Raw genomic sequence first — 22,185 nt, 5'->3', positions numbered from 1 at the left:
AAGGGAGTAGGAAGGATGGTCTTTTCCATAACTGGTACTGAGTCAATCATATATTCATATTTTAAGAAATAGGGAAAAATAAAATATACCTTGACCTTTATCTCACAACATATGTAAAAGTAAATGCCAGGAGGCCCAAACATCAAACATGAAAGACAAAGTAACAAAGCTGCTAGGAGGATATCTTCATGTATCAGGGAAAGAAAGATTTCTTAAAGACCAGACAAAAGCAGTAACTATTAAGGTAAGTATTCAAAAATTAGAGTACATTAAAATTGGGGAAAAGATATTCACAATACATATAACCAACAATAAACGTACATACAAAATTCATAAAATTTCTACAAATAAATAAGAAAAAAAGAATACAATTTATTTTAATGGGAAAAAATCATGAACAGACTCTTTATGATGCAGCATTTTCAAATGACCAAGTACATGTAAAAATTTTCTCAATATCAATAGTAAGATATCAATTCAAATAACAACCATCAGAAAGAGCTAATATTGAAAAGACTGACAATATTAAGTACTTCCTAGGATGTAAAGCAACTGGAACTTTCATGTATGACCTGTGGGAATGGAAATTGGTAGGGAATAAATCTACAACAAAAATGAAATCAGGAAAAGAAACATTAGTATACCAGAAACTTTCAAGACTGTAAGACAGAGAATGGATAGAACTGTATTGAGGAATAAGTTACAATGATGGACTGCACAGCAGTATGCTACAAGGGAAAAGGAAGCCCTTTTTCTCAGAGGAACTTAAGAGAGGCTCTAAATTGAGAATTGGCAGATGCAGAGGAAGGAAGTGAACTGGGAGGTAGTAATCATGATGATTAATAAAAATACTACATATGGAAGAGATATTTGAGAAGGCATGCATCCATAACATAAAAATAGGATGCTATTATGAAAGAAAAACACAGAAGGAAGGAGGAAAGGAGGTAAAGAAAAGAGGGTGAGAGACAAAGAATAAAGAATTAAAGAATGACAGAGAGTTCTTAGAAAACAAAACTATAAATATCAATTTTAAAATGTTATAGAAGACTTGAAGAAGTAGTGAAGGAGATCTACAAGTATAAGAAAGCAAAATACAGAAAAAGATGAAAAACATTAAGACTTAATTGAAAGTGATACAAAGGATTAGTCATGCAGGTTCACCATCATTCTAAAAGGAGATTAAGAAAGAGAGGATAGAGAAAAGAGAGACAACAAAGGGCAGGAATAGCAGAAAAGGAGGCAGGGAAAAACAGTTAAGAGATTAGTTTTGTAAGTGAAAGGGCTACTGAATGCAAAGCAGATTGAATGATATAAAATGTTCCCACACTCAGAATTTATTGCCATTAAGTTGCAGGATAAAAAGATTAGCAGAAAAATGGGAACCATAAAATAATTTTGAGAGAATGAACATGGTACTCATGAAATATGACAATAGATTTCTCATCAGAAACAATGAATGATTCTAGATGATAGGGTAATGTAGGAGACATCGAAGAAGGACTGTAAGCATTGCCAACATTACATGTTCCTGAGAAAGTATCTTCTTAGCCTGAGAGTCCATGATCCAAAGATTCCAAATCAAAAAATAAGCACTAAATAACAATGTCACTTGGAGAAAGTGTTTCCTTATTCAAAGTTTTTTGGTTGTGGGCAGCTTTCTTTCCAGGGCTAGAGAGGCCTCATACTCCTTTAGAACTGCCCTTCCCCAGGTAGTATGCATGGGCTGTTTCCCAATTTTTAAAATAGCGAAGTTCTCAACTCCATCAGGAAACAACCAGAAGGCCAGTGTGAATATTAGTAGGGATATATAACAGAAACTTACTAGAAAATTATCTAAAAATATAAAAGATTTTTAAAAGCTTTTATTATTTGATTGAGTGAGCCCACCTCTGTGAACTTTCCTATATAACATCCAGAAATGTCTGTTACCATTTATAAACAGATATGTTCAACCTTGCATTGTTTTTAACAAAATATACAACAAAATAACATAAGTAAATGCCAAACAATTCATGTGAATGGGCAAGTAAATAATAATGCATGAATGCAATAACATATTATACAACAAATTAGCAATCATTATAAAAAATATGGAAAATTAAAATGAAAATCACAAGCTCTATAAAAAACAACAAAAATAAGAACACTTAATAGAAAAAAATTCTGGGATGCATCCAATGTGGAACAGAGACAAATGTATAGATCTGAAAATAAGCATGCCATTCAAGTTTGAAGAAAAAGTAAATCACAAAGAAAAAAACTCAGCTTTAAATAATTTAGAAAACACAGAAATGAATAAATGAATCCAAGAACTTATCCATTATATGGGACATAAAAGTGTATCTAAATCAAGAAAAAATAAAATTATAAGTTAGGAAGAGACTATAAACATATAAACCATAATACCACTAGTTGCAACTGTTAGATAAATTTTAAATGTCCTATCAATGATTTACCTGAAAATGAAAATAAATCATTAAAATTTACTCAAAATAGATAAAATATTCAGTAGAACACCAAAGCCAAAAACTGAAAAGTTGTAAGATAATAACTTTTCTAAAAAATTCCCTGGAGTCAGATGATTTATGATGGAGTCTGTAAATATTCAGTCTATCTGCTGCATTAATTTTCCCTCAGCATAGGCAAAGATGAAATATTAGTGAATCCATTCTCTAAAGCTGATATTGACCTATTATTTAAAAAACTGAAAAAGAAAACTTAAGGGAAAACTATAGACTTAGTGTAACCGAGCTCACTCCTGGGTAGAGATGCAAAAATTCTCATACAGCCCTTCTAGCTACACAGATTAGTACTCTCCCCTATGGTGCTAGCAAGTTACCGCAGGGATGAAAAAGGAGGTAGGAAAGCTCTAAGAACCACTACACTAGCAATATTATAACAAGGGAAGTGCCTACATTTCTATTAAAATTAACAAGGGAATTAAGTGACTTGATAGAACCAATGCAGTTATAACTATTTTAGATATGCTGAGTAATAAAACACATGAAAGAGGTAAATGTATTGTCAAAGAGGAGATAGTGTCAAAAAAACTGTCTGTCTTCCTCACTAACATCACTTGCTATCTGTCTACATGACTATACTCTAGATTGAATCTCATTTATATAGAAATGTGGAGTTCCCAAGTTTTTCAAGTTTTAAAGGGCTCTTCCTACTCATACTTCATCTACTGACATTTTGCAGTTGAAGAAACTGAGGTTCAAAGGCTTTCAGTGCTTGCCTAAAATCATAGGATGTTTAGAAGAAAAAAGTATATGCATACTAAAGAATTTTTATTTGCATTTTTTTGCTTTAACAGCCTCCTCATAATTCATCAGTTTAGAATAAATGATTTAATGTTGTTTCACTTCATACAACCCCAATAAATAGCTATCTTATTATATGAGACAAAGTAAGGGATTCAGATAAACATATAGCTGTTACCTTCTTATAGTCTCTGGAATAGACAGAGAATGGGGTCCTTCAGGCCAGCCAAAGAGACTGAACCAGGTCTGAGCTGCATTTACAACCTTCTGAAAGAAGCTGTATGTTTTTGTTCCTTCTTCAAGAAAAAAGAATTGCTCGTTTTTCACCTCCTTTTCCACAGATCTGTTGCCTCTCCTTGACATTTTACTTCTGCCTGACTCCAATCTTTCAGGTATTATTTCCATTCCTAAAATTCACATTTGTTTATAAAGAAGGGTTACTTGACCATACAGTAAAACAGTGTCAGCTAATGTTATCTGTATGTAGACAAATAGAGTTTATTCTGCAAATTATTCCATACTTTCAAAGAAATTCTGAGTCAATTTATTATATCTCAAAATAAAGAAAACAGATTTATTTTCAAATGCCCAACAGAAATACTTTAAAAAGAGATAAATTTAATAAAGAAAAGCATTAAATTTTCTCTTTGCCATAATGATATGTGAAAACATTCCCTCAAATGGAACCTTTTATTATGTATGTAAAATATTTTGACAATTCTTCAGTTTTACTCTTTAGACAGAATTAAACCTTAGCTGAAAAACTAATAAAAACAAAATACTGGTTTTAAATGCAAAATGACTTTCTATCTAAGTGAAGCACTTCAATAAAACAAAACATTTTTGAGTCAAAGAAATTTTCAAGAATGCAAAATGATTTTATCATATTTTTTCAAAAATATCTGCCTGTGTAATGGTACAAGCACAAACTCATTTCAAAACCTCACAATATTTAATTTGGTTTAGTCCATTCAATAAAAACTGAAAATGTTCAATATTATCCAAATTCAGATAAAGGAATATTTGAATAGTTAATTGCTAATTATAATATCAAATTCATATATTTATCTGTTTGTATCTCTTTCTAAGATAGGCAACACTGGACCCAGCTAAATAATTTGGAGACCAAGCCCTAGTTCAGCAGTTCTCAAACTATGTACCAAGGGTAACTGTATAGAGGGGCACAACAAATTTATAGGGGTTTTGCTGGATATTTAACGTTTTAGTTAAGTATCACTACAGCATCTGTTGGATAACATATGAACTAATATTCTTGGGTTTTTCTACCAATCAATTCAATAAATGGAACTGCCTGGTACATCTTTTGGCCTAAGGGAAAAGTACTAAGGTACTAAGTACACCATGAACCAAAAACAATAGAGAATTTCTGCTCTAAATCATTGGCGAGACCTCCCAAAGCAGATGACCCACTCAAAACTAATGACAAATTTTCTTCATAGATTTTTTTATTACCTGAAAAAGTCTAAGTTTTGAATTAAATAATATTAAACAGATCATGTTAAGGATTGGGTCTAAATGGGACACTACATATTTGCCACATACCAACAAATAATCTTCCTTTTGCAGGCCCAGCATCACTAAATTTACTAGGAGCAGGAGAGGGTAATCGAGCCTCTCGGCTAGGAAGCAGAACTTTGCCTTCAGTCTTCACAGAACTGGCATCCTTATCTACAAATGACATACTAGATCAGAGTAGGTCAAACAAGCATTTGTAAATTCATCATCAAATTACTGAAGTTGAATTTTATATATATATAATTATATAAATTATATTCACATATATGAATTAAATATATATACATACACACATGTATATACATATACAGTACAAAGTAAATGGAAAAAGTCTCAATGCCCATTACACATGAAATAAGATGTCAAATAAGAAAAAAAATAGTGATATGGTTTTCTGAATTGAATGAATTTTATAAATAAGACAATAATTATGGTATATCAGTTATGAACAATGAACAATGTTCAACTTTAGCATAAACAAGAATATGCAAAAACTTTTCAATGTTTCTACATCCAAATTTTTGGGACTGCTATATACAGTGTTCACAATCAAATATAAGAAGAGTGTCACAAACACAAGAAATTTCTTCCTGGTTTTCTTAGTTAATTTTCTGAAATGAAGTCACTGCTTGGTTATAAGCTGATACTATTTTGTACAGCTTTTGACCTCTATTCTAGTTATAGTTGCTGTGCATATAGTAGAATTTGCCACTATGGTAATCCAAACCCAACTGAAGGCAATGCTGACCAAGAAAAGGCAGTACATGTCACCCAAAGCCAGGTATCTACCTGCCTACCTATCTACCTATTTATCTATCTACCTACATACCTGCCTACCTGTCCACATATGTGTGTACATATATGTGTGTATACACACACTCATTCATAATCTAATTGTCAGAGAAGCACAGTCTGTGCAGTTAAAAAGATCTCATTTGAAAGCTGTTAAACCATAGTTATTTTATACAAGTTCTCTGAAACATGTGTTTTTATTTGTAAAATGAAACCAAAGGTTCTCAGTTCATGTGTTTGTTGTGAGGATTACTTTATAGGCAATAACACATATAAATAAACTGGAATATACTAAGTTTCTTCCACTGTTTCAATACAAAGCCATTCAGAATTTGCCAGGGAACTTTTACCCAGCAGGTGTGCATATCTTCAGAATGCTAAGCCACTCTAGACTTCACAGAAGTGAGCCTTAGGAAATTCAATGACAGAATGATTTGTTGTTGACAGAATGATAGTTCATTTGGCAGTGTCTTCTCAACTCACCATCAAATGACAAAAAGTTCCTAGTGAGGTACAAACCCACATCTGTTTCCTTCAACTAAAGTCAGTGATTTATATGATAGTTTTTATTCAGCATATTAACTATAACCAGTAAATCATAATTCCTTACGTTTGGATATATTTAGTACGTTTTAAGATTTCACTTTTACTGAACATATACTCTAGAGCGCAGTAGCTATGTCTGTAGGCTCTGTTGTCTTACAAATTTGGTTAGAATTCCCTGGGTGCAATGTGCTCAACCTCTCCATGACTTAGTTTCTTAATCTGTAAAGTGAGATTAGTAAGATTATTGAACCAGAGTTGTTGAGGACTAAGTGAAATAAAAAATATAAAGTCCTCAACGGAGCACCATATGCCTGGGAGGCACTAAATACATATTATAAATAGTTATTATACATATTTCTAAAGATATTATAGAATATTTAAGAATCATGATGTCTTTCTACAGTAATATAAATTACCCAAATGGATGCATTACTTTAAACGATCATCATACAAACACAAAAACTACTCATTTTTTTCCTTTTAAAGATACAGCAATATTTTGTACAGTAATTCTTCATTATTTGGGGGGAGTATTATAAAAAATGTAAAAGAGTGGCCAAGTAACAATAATAAGCTATAATAGCAATAATAATGAAATGATGATGATGATGATGATGATAATAATTCTTGCTACTCTCCTGCCATGCACATTTTGTTTAATAACTGAGGTTTGAGGATCTGAGAATTAAAGATAAAAGCATATGACAAAATGGTGAGGTTAGAACACAAAATAGAACTTCTGCCCAGGTTCTGTGACTCTTTATCCTCTGCTCTATTATGTTGTGTTATAATCTACCCACCAAAATATTAGAGGGATATAAAAATATAACATCAAGATTCATCAGAAAAATGTTTAAAATTTTGAGAATGTATGTAAAATTTGTCACCTACATGTGCTGAAAAGGAACAATCAAAGAGGTGAAAAGAGGCCTGGGGAAGTATGGTATGGGGAAGCCCAGAGAGAGTTTGAAGGGAAGGGGCGGTAGGGCGGTCAACGGTGTAAATTGCTGTTCAGCAGTGCAGTGACAGCAGTTTAGTGGATCTAACAGCCTGGTTTCCTTTGCTAGTTTTCTCCCTCTCCCTAGGAAATTGAGTGGTTTATCTGACTGATAAAGGAGACATGCATGGCTTAAATTTGGGAACAAGCCCATCCAGCAAGGGGATACAGTTTCCTCTTTCCTCCCAGATGTCATCCTGCACACTCACCCAAAGCAGCTAAGAGAAGGAGGCAGAAGTTGGAGGGCCAGAGTAATTAAGCAAGGTTAGCTGATTAAGCAAGGTCCCTAGATAAGATTCAGATAAAGCAAAGACCCAAGGCAGGAGAGAGTCTTGTCTCCTTGACTTTGTGATGGGCTCCAAGGCATGCTTGGCATTTGGAAATTCAGAGTGTTCCTACCTGATAGTCTCCAGTTTTTCTGAAAAGTGAGGGAAAAGGTTGTCCCCTGAGACTGAGGCAAAATAGGATTAAAGAGTTTTCAGAGTGGTAATCATTTGAAGGAGCAAGTGGAGAATATGAGAAAACAAAGAAAAGACCTCTAATTCAGCACTGAAACTTTAGACTTTGAAAATCTACATGGGGAGAATTTTTTCCCACTCTCTATCCTTTCGCTTCCTCTGAAATGTACTCCATTAAGCATCCTCCTCTGTGTCTTACATTTCAAATCGTTCCCTGCCTGCAACTTCTCTTCTATTACTCTTAGCTTGTCTCACTGTTTCTCCTGCAGCAACTCCTAGCTGGTCTACTGATCACTCTCCCACTTTAATTCATCTCATATCCCAACTTTGCTTCCTTTCTAAGTCACTGATCAAAACCACCCAAATCCACGGAAGGGCCCCGCTGTTACAGAATAAAGGATGCAGTGGTGTGGCCCCATACTTACACTCTCTGCTTTTTGTCTCCCATCATACCCCCATGTCTTTGCTATATTGACCTTTTGTCCAAATCATCCTGTTCAAATCAAGATTATCATTCCTCAAACTCTACACAAATGTCATCTCTTCTATAAAGTCATCCAAACCTCCAACATGAGTGAGTAGAGAATAGCCTTTGTTTTGTTGGAGGTTTACAAGGACAACATGACCTGGCCAACGGGGATGACTGTAAGAGCAAAGAATGCCTGCAGCAAGAAGATTACAACCACCAATGACACCCCCTTATTTTTTGTATAAAAGGAGCCTGTATTCTGACTAGAGCAGGATGGCTCTCCAAGACATTAGTCTCCCATCCTCTCAGTCTGCCGGCTTTCTGAATAAAGTCGCTATTCCTTGCCCCAACACCTCATCTTCCAATTTATTGGCCCATCTTGCGGTGAGCAGAACGAGTCTGGACTCGGCAACATCAGCAATAACCTCTGCACCACTCCCACATTCCCAAGATGCCAATCAGCTCATACACAGAGCACTTAATTTAATCTTCTTTGTGTTAAGTTATTTATGTATCTTTCACTAGAATGTCAACTTTTGCAATAAGAGACACTGCCATATTCTACTCTCAATGTTAAACATAGCCCCTGGTAATGGTAGAAGTTTAGTAAACATCTCTTAATTTTAAAATCACTCCATTTCTAGATGTCAGCCTTGGATGACAAGAACATATACACTAACAGTTAGAGACAATAGTCATGTGTAACTTACCATTCTTTACAATAATTTTCTGCTTATCAAGATGAATTGCCATATATGAATAAATAGTAAGAATGCAGTTTTCTGCTGCTGCAGCAACTGGAAGTGAAAACCTAGAAGTGAAAACGTTGTATTTCAATAAAATAAATTTTTCAGATGCAGTAAATACAATGAAAGATTTTTTAAGTGTCCTGGATGCCTTTAATGATCAAGACATGAATTATTCATCATTTTTCTTTCCAGCTACTTTGTTTTTCCTAACCTCCTACTGCTTTAATGGTTTAAGAATATTTACTTTTTTTAATTTTTAAAAAATTTTATTTATTTATTTGGGGGGTAATTAGGTTTATTTATTTTATTTTTAGAGGAGGTATTGGGGATTCAACCCAGTACCTCCTGCATGCTAAGCATGCACTCTACCACTTGAGCCATACCCTCCCCAAGAATATTTACTTTTAAAGCTTTTAACAGAGATGATAAATTTCTCTGTTAATTATGCTCTGAAATATACTTTGTAATTAAGCAGGTTCACAAACAGATTCAGGAAATTTTAGAACTGAAGAAGCCTTAGAGTTAATTTACTCATTTTCTTCTATAGAAGCTGTGACAAAAGATATCTAGCCTCAGATTGTTACTACTAGGGAGGCACCACAAGGATGACACTTATGACTCACAGACAACCCATTTCATATCTAGAGAACTGTGACTTCATATCCAGGCATTCTGTTTCAGAGAAACATGGAACAAAATCTACAATCCACAATACATTCCTTCAAATATTTAAATACAGCTCACTGTAACTTCTCTAAACTCTCTTTTCCAGATTGCAAACATTGAGAACATCAAGAGTTCTCTCAAATACAAGGTCTCCAAATATTTCACATAGCATCTTTAGGTGACTTTCTCTTAGATGACTTTGTTTCGTGTTTGCCCTTTAATGTGTCTGAGAACTGAAAGCAATACTTCAAACATTATTCAACCAGTAGTGAGTACCATTACCTTCCACAACCCACATACTCTATTTTATGAAAGCACTGTGAAATTGTCTTATTATTTTTACCAGCCACAAAACACTCTTAGACTATACTGGGCCTGTCTAACTTATGTGACAACTCTGTCCTCATGCAACTGATTTTTTAATAGAAATACTTTATTTTATATCTGTATCTCTGTAATACTGCCTTATTGGTTTCAGTTCTGTACTACAGCATATCAAGATAATTCTACTCTTGAATCAGCTATCATATTAGCTCTTCTATCTAGTTTATAGTCACTGGCCAAGGTGAATTGATAAAATTTCATGTTATAGCCCAAGTTAATGCAAGTAAAATATAAAATAGCATGAGACCAAGAGAAATCTGTAGTTGAAATGTCATGAGTTGTCAAAAGACATTAAAATAAACATGTTTTATGTAAATGAATTGATTTTTACCTCAGTACTACATATGATATTTCCCCCAAAGGAATGTATTATGATTTTCCCTGTATCAATTAATGTGTATTAAAATATTATGCAAAATATACAGATTCAACATTGTCTTGTTTAACCAACCCTAGTCATTCCATTCCATCAATCTAAATACATGTATTAGATGGCCCTGTTCAGGATTAAGTTGTGTTTTTTTATCTTTAATTATTTTTCCAGATGATTTCCCCCTTAAAATGAAATTTTAAATTCCTTGATAGCATGAATCATTACTTCCACAAATTATGTATTTATGTTAAACATAGCAACCAATCAAAATTCCATGAACTGACCAACAATGGTTAACAATATTTCGTAGATTAAATAACACAGTTTATCCACAGACTCCATCATCATCGCTATCTTAGAACCAAAAATGTTAAGTTTGTTTTAACAGTGATTGTAGCAGGAGGAAAAAAAAGAAAAAAAAAAAAAAAAGACAACTCTAGCAAATGCTGTGTATGTTCTGCCTTTAAGTCCTTACCCCCAGCGTATAATCTCTCTGTGCTGGGCTCCCATCCTCTAGGTGGGCGTGCTGAATTAACTGTGATCCTCTTCAGAGAATTACTGCTGGACTACTGGAGCTTCTGAAAGTCACAATTGTCTTAGGAGATTATGGTCCCCTCTTGCAGCCCACACCTCTGTGGTGTGGGAGTTTGATAGTCCGGTGACTTTGCCTCCAGTAGTGCAAAAATTGTGAGATGTAACTTCATCTCTAGCAAACCCTATGGGATCAAGCTAAGGTTGGGACTTTGACTGAAATATACATTTATTTGGGATGACTGATTCCCTGTTCTGCTTCTCTTACCCCCTTACTCTTTTTTTTCCCCCCTCTGGGAGCACTTCCTTAATAAATCATGTACCCATGAGTCCTCATCTAAAAATCAGCTTGTGGACAACTCTACCCAAGATAACTACCAACTGAACAAACAAAAGAAGCACTATCACTTGAAACATTTATAAAATGGTACAAAACTAAGGAAAATAAGGTTGAAATAAAATTTCATTCTGAGAATGAAGTGGGAATAAATATATCTCTTTTTATAGAACTAGTTTTTCAGAGATGATGTGATTTCAGACGCTCTTCAGAGTAAAGGATAAATAACATATACAAAATTCATTTGACCATATCTGACCTTATTCTTCTATCAAGCACATGATACAGAAATTATACAAGTTAATACAATATGGGAATGTGGACGCTTTATACATTGACATCATTATTATTAAAAATTCACTAAAACAGAAAAGGGACTTGTAGTTGGTAATACTAACATGCCACACATTAAGAAAAATATTTCTGGGAAAATAGGGCACTTTATGGTATCTTATCAGAGAATAATGGTATTATTTATGGATTCTCTATGCCAATCCATATAGACAAGAACCATTAGTGATAGAGAATTTACTCTAAAAATATTCAATATGACAGTAACAGTGAAACGAAAAGGCACTCTGACATTATGGGTTTCCATTTCATTCTGGGATTTAAATAGCAATTTTCAGGCATGAGTGATTTATTTATTTATTTTTTTGTTTGTTTATTTTGGGGGGAAGGGTGTAGGTAATTAAGTTTATTGATTGATTGGAGGGACTGGGGATTGAACCCAGGACCTCGTGCATGCTAAGCACACGCTCTACCACTGAGCTATACCCTCCCCCAGGCATGAGTGATTTAGAATGCTTCACTGGACCAAAATCAGAATGGAGATTCCTGGTAACAACAGAGTTGATATGATACAGATGTTGATAAACATGGTGGATATGGGCTCACACTATTTGTGGCAGCTACTGTGCTGAGCATCTAACATGCATTACTTCATTTACATAAATCTTCTCAACAGTGTTAGAGAAGACCTATCATTAACCTTCTCAGCCTTTGGTTACAACAACAAGGTCCAGAAAAAGGCAATAGTTGTTTAAAGTCACACACTGAGAAATCAGAGGGTTCAAGGTCAAATTCAATCTGCCTGAAACAAAGTTATGATATTAACCACTGCAAAGGAAAGGTTATCTTCCAGATCTGTCTTGCATAAATGCTCAAAGTTAGGAAGTCTACATAAAATCATATATATGATGATGAATGTAAACACAAACTTTTTTCACTAACTTACTTCATCAATTATCTCATTAAATAGTGTGCCCTTTTAATACTTCTGGTTATTCTAATAATATTCAATTACATAAGTTCCCATTAAAAACTGGCTTAAATAAAAGGCTCTTTTGGAAGCTATAAATATTCTCCTGGGCCCTCAGGAAGAAAAATTTGACTTCAGATGCTCTTCTAAGTAAACCATAACCAGTATTTACAAAACTGATGTAAATAAGTCCTCCTGTTGGATGCATAAAAATTCTCCTAGAGGTGGAAATTTTGAAGTTGTGCACAGAAACAAAAGGTACTGCTGTACCTTCAGGGACAATGCAAAATGGGATTAAGAAAATAAAACACTTCTGGCCACTCTTACAGACATAATTTTTATACACAAATTACTGATAATTTAGCATGATTAGTCAAACAGTAAATACCATAATGTATGGAAAGTCATATATGAAGTGCACAGTTTATTTTTATCTTATGTTATTTAGGGCTCACCCAACATTTCTCATTAATGATTTCTCTCCTCTGTCCCCAACTTTAAAATTTTCCAAACTCACAGAAGAACTGAAAGACTAATAAACACATATGTACCCTTCACCTACTTCATCAATTACCATTTTGCCACATTTATTTCTCTTTCCCCTTTTACTTGCAGTTTTTTTTTTCTGGAAAAGTGTGTGTACCTCAATATTTGGCATGTATTCCCTAAGGACAAGAACATTCTTCCACATAATCATAATTCTTTTGTCACTAGCATCAAATTTAACATTAGTACAAGAATATGATCTAATTTATAGCCCATATTCAGGAGTCCCAATAATGCCAGGGTCCAAACTGGGATCACCCACTGAATTCAGTCTCCTTTAGTTGAGGGCAATCCCCTAGTCTTGTTTGATCCTTCATAGCACTGACATATTTTAAGAGTCAAGGCTAGTTGTCTGAATTGCTCTGATTGTCCCCTCACGACTGGATAAGGTTTAAACATTCCTGGCAAGAAAATCTTGTGCATGGTGGCACAGCTGCTATTTAACTGCATTAGGAAACATAGCAGGTTACTGTTCCTCATTATTTGTGATGCTGAGCTTGGCCATTTAGGATGGTGGTGTCCATCAGATGTCTTCAATTTTATAGCAGCATTTAAAAATACAATTTACATATCATAAAATCCATCTTTTAAAGATGTACAATTTGGTAGTTTTTAATATATCTACAGAGTTATGGAATATCACCACTACCTAATTTTAAGGTATTTTCATAAGCTGTAAATAAAACCCAAATACATTAGCATTCATTCCCCATTGGCCTCTCCCCTTAGCCCCTAGAAGTCATGCTTTGAACTTCTGTCTCAATAGATTTGCTTATTCTGGACATGAATTAGTAATTATTATTCACAATTAAAAGCAAGTAATAAGTAATCTATGGAAAAAATGTGAATAATCATGGAACCTCATCAACCTTTCACCTAATGTATATAAAGTATATACTATGTGTTTGGGTTGTATAAAGCCTTCTGGAAGGGCTCCTCCAAGCAGCTATGTCAGTGGCTCTCAAGGTTGACAACTACTGAGCCAGGTCTCAAAAGTGAAAAGCACACTGCGAGACAGAGTTTTTGAAAGATTAGTCTTGATTTTTTTTAATGTTTAGTACAATTCAACAATGAAATCCTCTGGGAGTGGACTTTTCACTGTGGAAAAATTTTTAAATAATTATTCAACCTTTTTACTTGTTATAAAAATGTTCATATTTTCTATTTCTTCTTGAGTTTTGATAGTTTATGTCTTTTTAGAAAATTGCCAGTTTCATCTAAATTATTTAATCTATTGACATACAGACTAATTATTCCCTTCTTTCTTCTTTATTTGCATTTAATTTGCTCCTCTTTTTCTAGTTTCTTCCAGTTTTGTAACATGGAAAGCTAGGCTACTGATGCAAAATCATTCATCTTGTTGAACACAGGTATTTAAATCTATAAATTTCTCTCTAAGCACTGCTTTAGCTGCATTCTATAAATTCTGAAATTATGTGTTTTCATTTTCCCTTATCTCAAAATACTTCCTAATTTACCTTATGATTTAATCTTTGACTCATGGGTTATTTAGGAGTATGTAGTTTAATTTCCACACATTTGTGAAATTCCCAAATTCTGCTGTGAACTTTTAATTTCATTTCATTGTGTTGGTGTCCATATTTTGTATGATTTCAATCATGTTTAAAAATAGAGACTTGTTTTATAGCCTACCATATAATCTGTCCTAGAGAATGATCCATGTGCACTTGAAATAAAATGTGCTTTCTGCTGCTGTTAGGTGGTTTATTCTATAGATGTTTATTAAGACTGCTTAGTTGATAGTGTTTTTCAAGTTTTCTATACCCCTGTAGATTTTCTCTCTAGATATTGTCTCCATTATGGATATTGAGGTATTGAAGTTTCCAACTATTACTTTTAAATTATCTATTTCTCCTTTCAAATCTGTCATTTTTGCTCCATAGATTTTTTGGACTGTATGTTAGGTGCATATTTGTTTATAATTTTTATACAGTCCTGATGGATTGACAATTTTATCATTACAAAATATCCATCTTTTTCTTTAGGCACCTTTTTTGTTTTAAAGTCTCTTTTTACTAGTATTAGTAATGCCATTCGACTTCTCTTATAGTTGCTAACTACATGGTATAACTTTTTCCATCCTTCTAATTTCAATCATATCTTTGAATCTAAAGTGTATGTTTTGTAAACAGCATATAATAGCATTTTTTTCCAATCAAGCTGACAATTTCTGCTCTTTGATTAGATTGCTTAATCCATTCAAATTATTATTATTGATATATTTGAATTTATAACTGCTGTCTGTCTTCTGTATGCTTCACATTTTTTCTTTTGCTCTTCATCACCTTATTCTGTATTAAGTGGATTCTTCCTAGTATACCATGTTAATTCCTCCATGATTTTCAGCTGCATTTTTAAGTTATTTTCTTATTGGTTGTTCTGAGGATTATAATATGCATGTCAACTTGGCATCTACTCCAGAGTTATACTAACTCAATTCCAATATGTTATGAAATGTTGCTCCAATGTAGCCCATTTTTTTTTTACTGTCATAAAGAATTACATCTTTATGTGTTACAAACACAATGATCTAGTGTTACAATTATTGTTTTATATAATCTTACGTCTTCTGAAGATGTTAAGAGTAGAAAGGAAAAATCTATTTATATACTTTTTATATTAGATTTCATTATCATTTTTGGTTCTCATCTTTTCTTCCTGTGGATTCAATTTACTATACAGTGTCATTTCCTTATTCCATATAGTTTCATTTCTATTGCCCTGCTTTGCAATGTTATTTACAAAATGTCTCTGTAGGCTATTAGCTCAACTATACAACTTTATAGATATTGTTTTATGCAACTGTTTTTAAAAATCAATTAAGAGAAGATAAGAAAATAAATACACGGCAGTATAGTGATAAAGTTCCAGAATTATGACTGATAGATTTTTTTTCAATAAAACAAAAATGACTTCAGTTTTAGGGTCACAAAATAACTCTCATTCACTTTTACTTTAATATTCTCATGATGCTATTTTAGACTTGTCTTTATTTTTTGTTACTACAAAAAGACGCCTCTGGATGCTACAATTTTAAAAACAAGATATTCCTATAGTGTCACTGGCATTGTCTCATCTCTACTAAATCTGTAGGTATCATAAAAATATCTTTAAATATTATACTGAATGAAATGAAATTGCTACTATTCATAATTTTTAATCTATGATACTCAACTTCATAAAATTGGCCTAATATATCTGCCTCCCTCACTCTAAGTGCATGAGCACATGTACACACAGACAGACAGACAGACACACACACACACACACACACATACACACAAACACTGTACACCTTTCTGCATACTAAATCAGCCGTTACTGTTTTAAGCCTATTTGATTATTCTCCACGTTACTGGATTCTACAAAGAAAGCCATAATAAGCAAGAGAAGGTAAAACCAACTAAAAAAATCTATAAATTAGAAAAAGAAGTCAAATAAGAATGTTTATGCTTACTACAGAGAATAACCAATAAAATGCAAATTATCTTTTTGCAAATCACAATTTTGATATTGAATGGCATGGTGACAACATATAATTCATTAAGTAAGATGTGGAAAGTCTCATTATTCATCTCTCTGGTCATTAGCTGGTGAATAATTAATACTCTAATTATACATCTCTAATTCTTTCCCCATCAATAGTGAAGATAAGAGACTCTTATGCTTGCCATCCCAAATCACTTTAGAAATGAAACATTGAAGCTCTATGTTAAATCTCTGTGATAAATGGCCTGCTAATTATAGTATTTTATCACTTTCCAATATTATATGAAGTACTGTGATGGTCTATCAACAATACGTCAAATACCATGAGAAATATTATGATATTATTTATATCTTTTTCATCGTAACTAAGGATCTGCTCCTATCTGCACTATATATAGGCATATCTTACATTCTAAAAGCAGCCCTAGTTAACATGGTTTTAATTCAAAGGGAGACAAACAGAGCAAGAAGAAGGGGCAGGGTTGCATGGTGTGGTTTTTGGAAGCACATCTCTTTAGTTTAATCTGGCCGTCTGTCCAAATCTTTTGCCACAAGGCAGCTAGAAAATTACAGAATTACATTTTGGGAAGACTGGCAATGGCTATAAAGGGTTAAAAAAGAGTTTATAGCTAACACTGCTTAAGATTCCTATTTATAGGACTGAATAAAGTGAGAAATAGAAGGAGAAGAAAATATCTGGGTCAGCTCTTCGAAAATTCTTTTCATTTTAAAACCCACTACCACCAACATCATCATCAAAAACAAGTCTTACTGCTATCCATACAGTATTTAAATAAAGACAAATAATGAAATGACTTTGGATGATAGTATTTGCTTTAGAAGAATTTATGACACAAAAGAAACATCCTTGAACAACTTTCCCAAAGTAGCTTACCCATACTTACTTACAATGTTACTCAATTCAATAACTGCTAGCAAAATAATTTACATGTAACTAAACTTACACACAAAACAGGACTGATATGTTTATTTAAATATCTAATGCTTACTATAGCTAACACTTTTATGTTAGGTCAATTGGTCTTAATCTGGTAATATAATATACATTTATAACAGTCTAGGTCATCCATGATGTTGCCAGACAGAAAAATCTATCGCAAGTGAAGACATCATTTGTCATCTTGTTCATCAGTGATAAAATTACAGAGTTTTGGTTTATTTATTTTTAATAGATCAAAACAAACTGAAAAGATTCCCAGTGATAATGTAATTCTCACTTGTTTTTCAGTATCTTTTTGTGAGTGGAGGGAAAAGGTGTAAAATTATAGCTGCTCCTCTGGGCATGGCAATAAACCACAATATATTATCTGCAGTTCATCAAGATGCTGTTATTTATGAATATTAATAATTCTGGCAAATATGTGCTATTAACCAATTTAGTGACTGCAGGTTTCATCAAAGAGATTGCAGGTTTGATCAAAATGTGCATAAATCCATGGAAGTAAGCTTCACATATGAATATATTCTATTGATTTGTATCACAGTAGAATAAGGTAAGGGCAGAGAATTCTTTAGACACATAAGAGCTCCACAGATATTCATCAAGTCTAGAAATTTATGTCCATTTAGCAATATTTGAAGTATATATCAGTTCTTTTTACAAGAATCATCTCATTTTTAGTCTGCCCAATAATCTGGACATAACCCCGTAACTGATACAAATCAAATTTGAAATCTTAAAATCTCTCTTTAGGGCCTATTTTCACAATTTAAAATCATTAACTTTGATTAATATATATTAATATGCTTTATTTTTAATTCAGGGTTTTTATGGGAAAACACTATAGTTGTTAACAGTTTTAAAATGAAGTTTCCAAGAAAGAAATGTGGCAAAAGCCAAAATTTATCACTACTGAAATAAGGTCATGTTTGGAAAAATTATATATATTTACATATGGACATATTTGTATTGTAAATAGATATATATACTATTAATGTATAAACTATGTGCTTATTTATGTTTTCACAAAGATATGTAAATTTATCACATTCCAAAAATATACAGGAAAAATTTACTTTAATCAGAAATAAATACAGATTATTTTAACTAAGGAATACAACCCCTCAAAAGTAGAATTGCTAAATATCGTGGCTTGCCCTATAATGCAATTAATGCAACAATGTCTAATAAAGCTGAACTGAAAAATTATTTCTAAGTTGGGTGAATCATTAGCTGTTCTGCTGCTTGCATCCCTGTATACTTAATGGTTAATTCCAAAAAAAACTCAGAGCTGAAACTCTAGCTATTTGATACATTATAGAGGTCAACATCCACAACCCAATGGAACAAACACTATAACTTCCTCCATGACACCATAAAGTTATATAAAACAAGCTCATTTGTATTAATTCATTCCAAGAATACTGTCATGCACTTTGCTCTAGAAAACAGCCATGATCTAGCTAAAACACAGAGTAGGTAACTTTTAGGCTATTTTCATTTTATCTCTTAGAAGATTTCAGGAATATATAAATTTTTTAAATGAACCTAACAGAAAAGAAGGGATATTTATGATTTGAAACATCTGAAATTAATTTATTCTAAGGAAAGGGTTTTAATAAACAGTAACACAGACTAAGATTGGAGTTGGTCAGAACTGGAGGTCATCTCTGTGTCATGATGGAAATTCCTCTAATAGAATTCCTTGTGAGAAATAATTTTCCCAACCATCTGGCCAAAGGCCTAAAATACCACCATGAAACATATATTCTCATTGGTTAGAGGAATGCAATGCTGACAAATATTTGTTGACTATAAATTAGTAGCTTGGAGGCTAAATATTAGCACCTAAGCAAAGGAACGCTTACTAGTAATCAATTGGATATGATGAAATGACCACAAGGGCTTGGGAAACCAGGAGACAGTCCCTGTGGAAACAATGCCAGACTACGTTGCAGAGGGTGGTATCAGCTGAGGACTCTTGGCAATAGAGAAGTGGTTCATCAAAACCCTGGAAAAGATCAATTTCCAGTATCTATAAACACTGACATGCCGGCTACAAGCAGTTGGAGACTAACTCTCACAGTCACAGGGAGTAGGTTATTAAGATCATAGGGCAAATATCTCCTACTGGATTTGAAAATTAGAAAACAAAATCCTTAAAATATAATAACCCTAAAGTAAACAGCTGTCAAGAGAACAAAGAAGTATGAGAGTGGGAGGAAAGAGAGACATCAAAGAGAGTATAAAACATAATAAATTCACATGGCTGTTTCAATAAATTGATAAGGTTTGGAGTTTTATTAACAACTACAAGGGCTATATTTGGGAGATTAGTAAGATATAGGATATTTTGTTTACAAATAAAAGTTACAAAAATATTCAATTACACAAAACAAAGTACAGCCAGCTACAAAGATAGATTAGTGAAGGTGGAGCACCTAACTTACACTCATATATGCTGATTTTTAATTCTCTTTCATTTCAAAGCTTTGCTGAAGTCTGACATTGCTATCAGTTGCCATGTCCCTATATTTATTCAATCAAAATCACTTTTTCTTTTCCAGTCATCATCTTCTTCTTCCATTGTAACTACAAACACTATGGTTCTGTACCTCTTCACAGCATCAATCTGGGAGAGCTTATTTACTGGTCTTCTTAATTCTGGCCTTTGTGTTTTCATAGTCACCTAACACATGAATATCTTACCGCTTTCATCTAACTAAAGCTCCATAAAGGCAAAGACCAGCACACAGCACATAAACAATACCTGGAAGTTTTGACTGCATACAGCAGCAGATGGATGGATAGATGGATGGATGGACCGAGTGATAGATATCTTCAAGATCCATATGAACTAAAAGAAAAGACTACTTCATAGCCATCATCAGGACCCCACAAGCATAATATCCAATCTCTAATTATTACAGTTGGGTTTGCTGGAAGAAGCTTGGGTTTAAGAGGTTTATTAGGATCAACATCTATATAAGAAAGGGGGAGGAAATGGGAAGAGAACAGAGCAGGAAGAAGGGGCAGGATTGAAGGATGTGGAGAACAGGATGATGTAGAACAGCTATGCAGATCCAACGAGGCCTTAGCCAATTGGGCAGAGAGCTCTGGATTGCCCTTCAGAGTTTCTAGGTTTAGGCTGAAATGTCCAGCCCTTTAAACCTGCCTCACCCAGTCAGTGGATGCTGGCTTGCCTGGTGATGTATAACTTCAGACTAAGTGAACCCTGCAGTTAAGATCTTGTAGGAGCTGACAAATGGAGGTAGGTGGCTGACCTCATTCTATTAGGTTAGGCAGCAAATCCTACCTTAAAGGGGCAGTAGGAGGTGCAGTCCCTTCTCTTCCCATTTTCATCAATGCATCTCAATCTTGATTTCTAATCAGAAAAATCTAACAGGTGAGATGATCATCTGGCACAGCAAGCTGTACAAATTGCTCACCTAAAACTCTTGGTGTGTTTTATAACAGAGGAGATACACATAGGTCAATATATCATTTGAGCAGTCCTATTTAATCAAGGAGAGACACAATGGCCAGTTAAGAACTTTATATCCCTCCTAAATCCATGAAGCCCCTTTTGAGAGCAAGGAATCTTGAGGTTCTTGTTGGAATTCTATTGACAGTAAATGTGCAATGCACGTCTTAGTCAATTTTCCCCATGCTCAACTTTTATTCATTAGTATGAACTCATTATATATATCACATATCACTCATCTCCTGCAATAACTATTACTTGAATACCTAATGACCAAGGTGTACAGTATGGTTTTTAAAGTTATGGTTTTATCAAGTGGGAACCAACTGAATGCAAGTAGACAACACTTTTACTTTGAAAATAAGGGCATGACTACATACTCCAAGATTCACTATAATGCCATTCACCTTTAAATAAAATTCAAGCATTTAAATGATAAATTTTAAGCAGTCTGCAGAAATTCTGAAACACAATGACTAAAGCATTTTTTTTATATTAGTTTCTATTGGTTGGAATACTGAAAATGTTCAGGCTATAGGTAAAGATCAAAGAAATTTAAGTAGTCAAATTACATAAAATTAAGGATATTAAGATAGTTCAATACATTTAATAAAAGCAATTAAATGAGGAGTAGAAGTAATATCATTAGCTTTATGTTGAATATTAATTTGGATATTTGTAAAGAGAAAAAAATTTCAATTAGTTGTATCATATTCTGTCCTTTCTTTTTAACTTGAAGGAAGTAAATGAATTCTTCTAATAAGCATAGAAAGCCTAGGTTTGAAGATCAGCTATCTAACATGAAAAACCCCAAACTACAGATGGCAATAGTTACAGAAAACTAATGACTACAGAATCTAAACCAAGTTGTGACTGGGAAAGACACATATACAAGAGATCTCGGGGCCATCAGTGATACTCTATTTCCTGACCAGAATTGTAAATACGAGGTTTACTTCACAATGATTTGCTAAAATGCATAAATTAGTTTCACATAGTTTGATCTGTATTGTTTTAGAAGGAAAAAAAAGACCTTTCAAAACAAGCTAAACAATGAATCAAAAAAGCAACTTGTAAACCAAATGCCCTCAAATTGATACTGCTGGGGTGGTTGAAAGTTATCATTATAGAATTATCACTTCCACTGAGTAGAAATTTCAAATAGACTGGAAATTTCCTTGCAAATATGGAGTCAATGCTGGCAGTTAAGAATTGGGAAGGTTAGCACAAATATCTCCCCACATTATCCCCAAACTAAGATTAGAGTCAGCCATCAAGGACAGCAGCAAGCAACCTTCAGCTCAATAGAGAAAAAGCCC

General features: G+C 33.5%; 1 protein-coding gene across 1 annotated transcript in view; it reads right to left on the bottom strand.

The window, feature by feature from the left end:
- CFAP47 (cilia and flagella associated protein 47) overlaps positions 1-22,185 on the bottom strand; it is a 421,952-nt gene that overhangs the window by 273,220 nt on the left and 126,547 nt on the right. Inside the window, exons 27-29 of the mRNA XM_072956043.1 lie at positions 8,775-8,875; positions 4,830-4,955; positions 3,445-3,673 (exon numbers count right to left, since the gene is read on the bottom strand). Coding sequence (XP_072812144.1) covers positions 3,445-3,673; positions 4,830-4,955; positions 8,775-8,875 — 456 coding nt within the window. The remainder of the gene's footprint in view (positions 1-3,444; positions 3,674-4,829; positions 4,956-8,774; positions 8,876-22,185) is intronic.

This window comes from Vicugna pacos, chromosome X (assembly GCF_048564905.1).
Source record: "Vicugna pacos chromosome X, VicPac4, whole genome shotgun sequence".
Lineage (NCBI taxonomy): Eukaryota > Metazoa > Chordata > Mammalia > Artiodactyla > Camelidae > Vicugna > Vicugna pacos.
The sequence above is the reverse complement of the archived record's forward strand: the minus strand, read 5'-3'. Positions and strand labels throughout refer to the sequence as shown.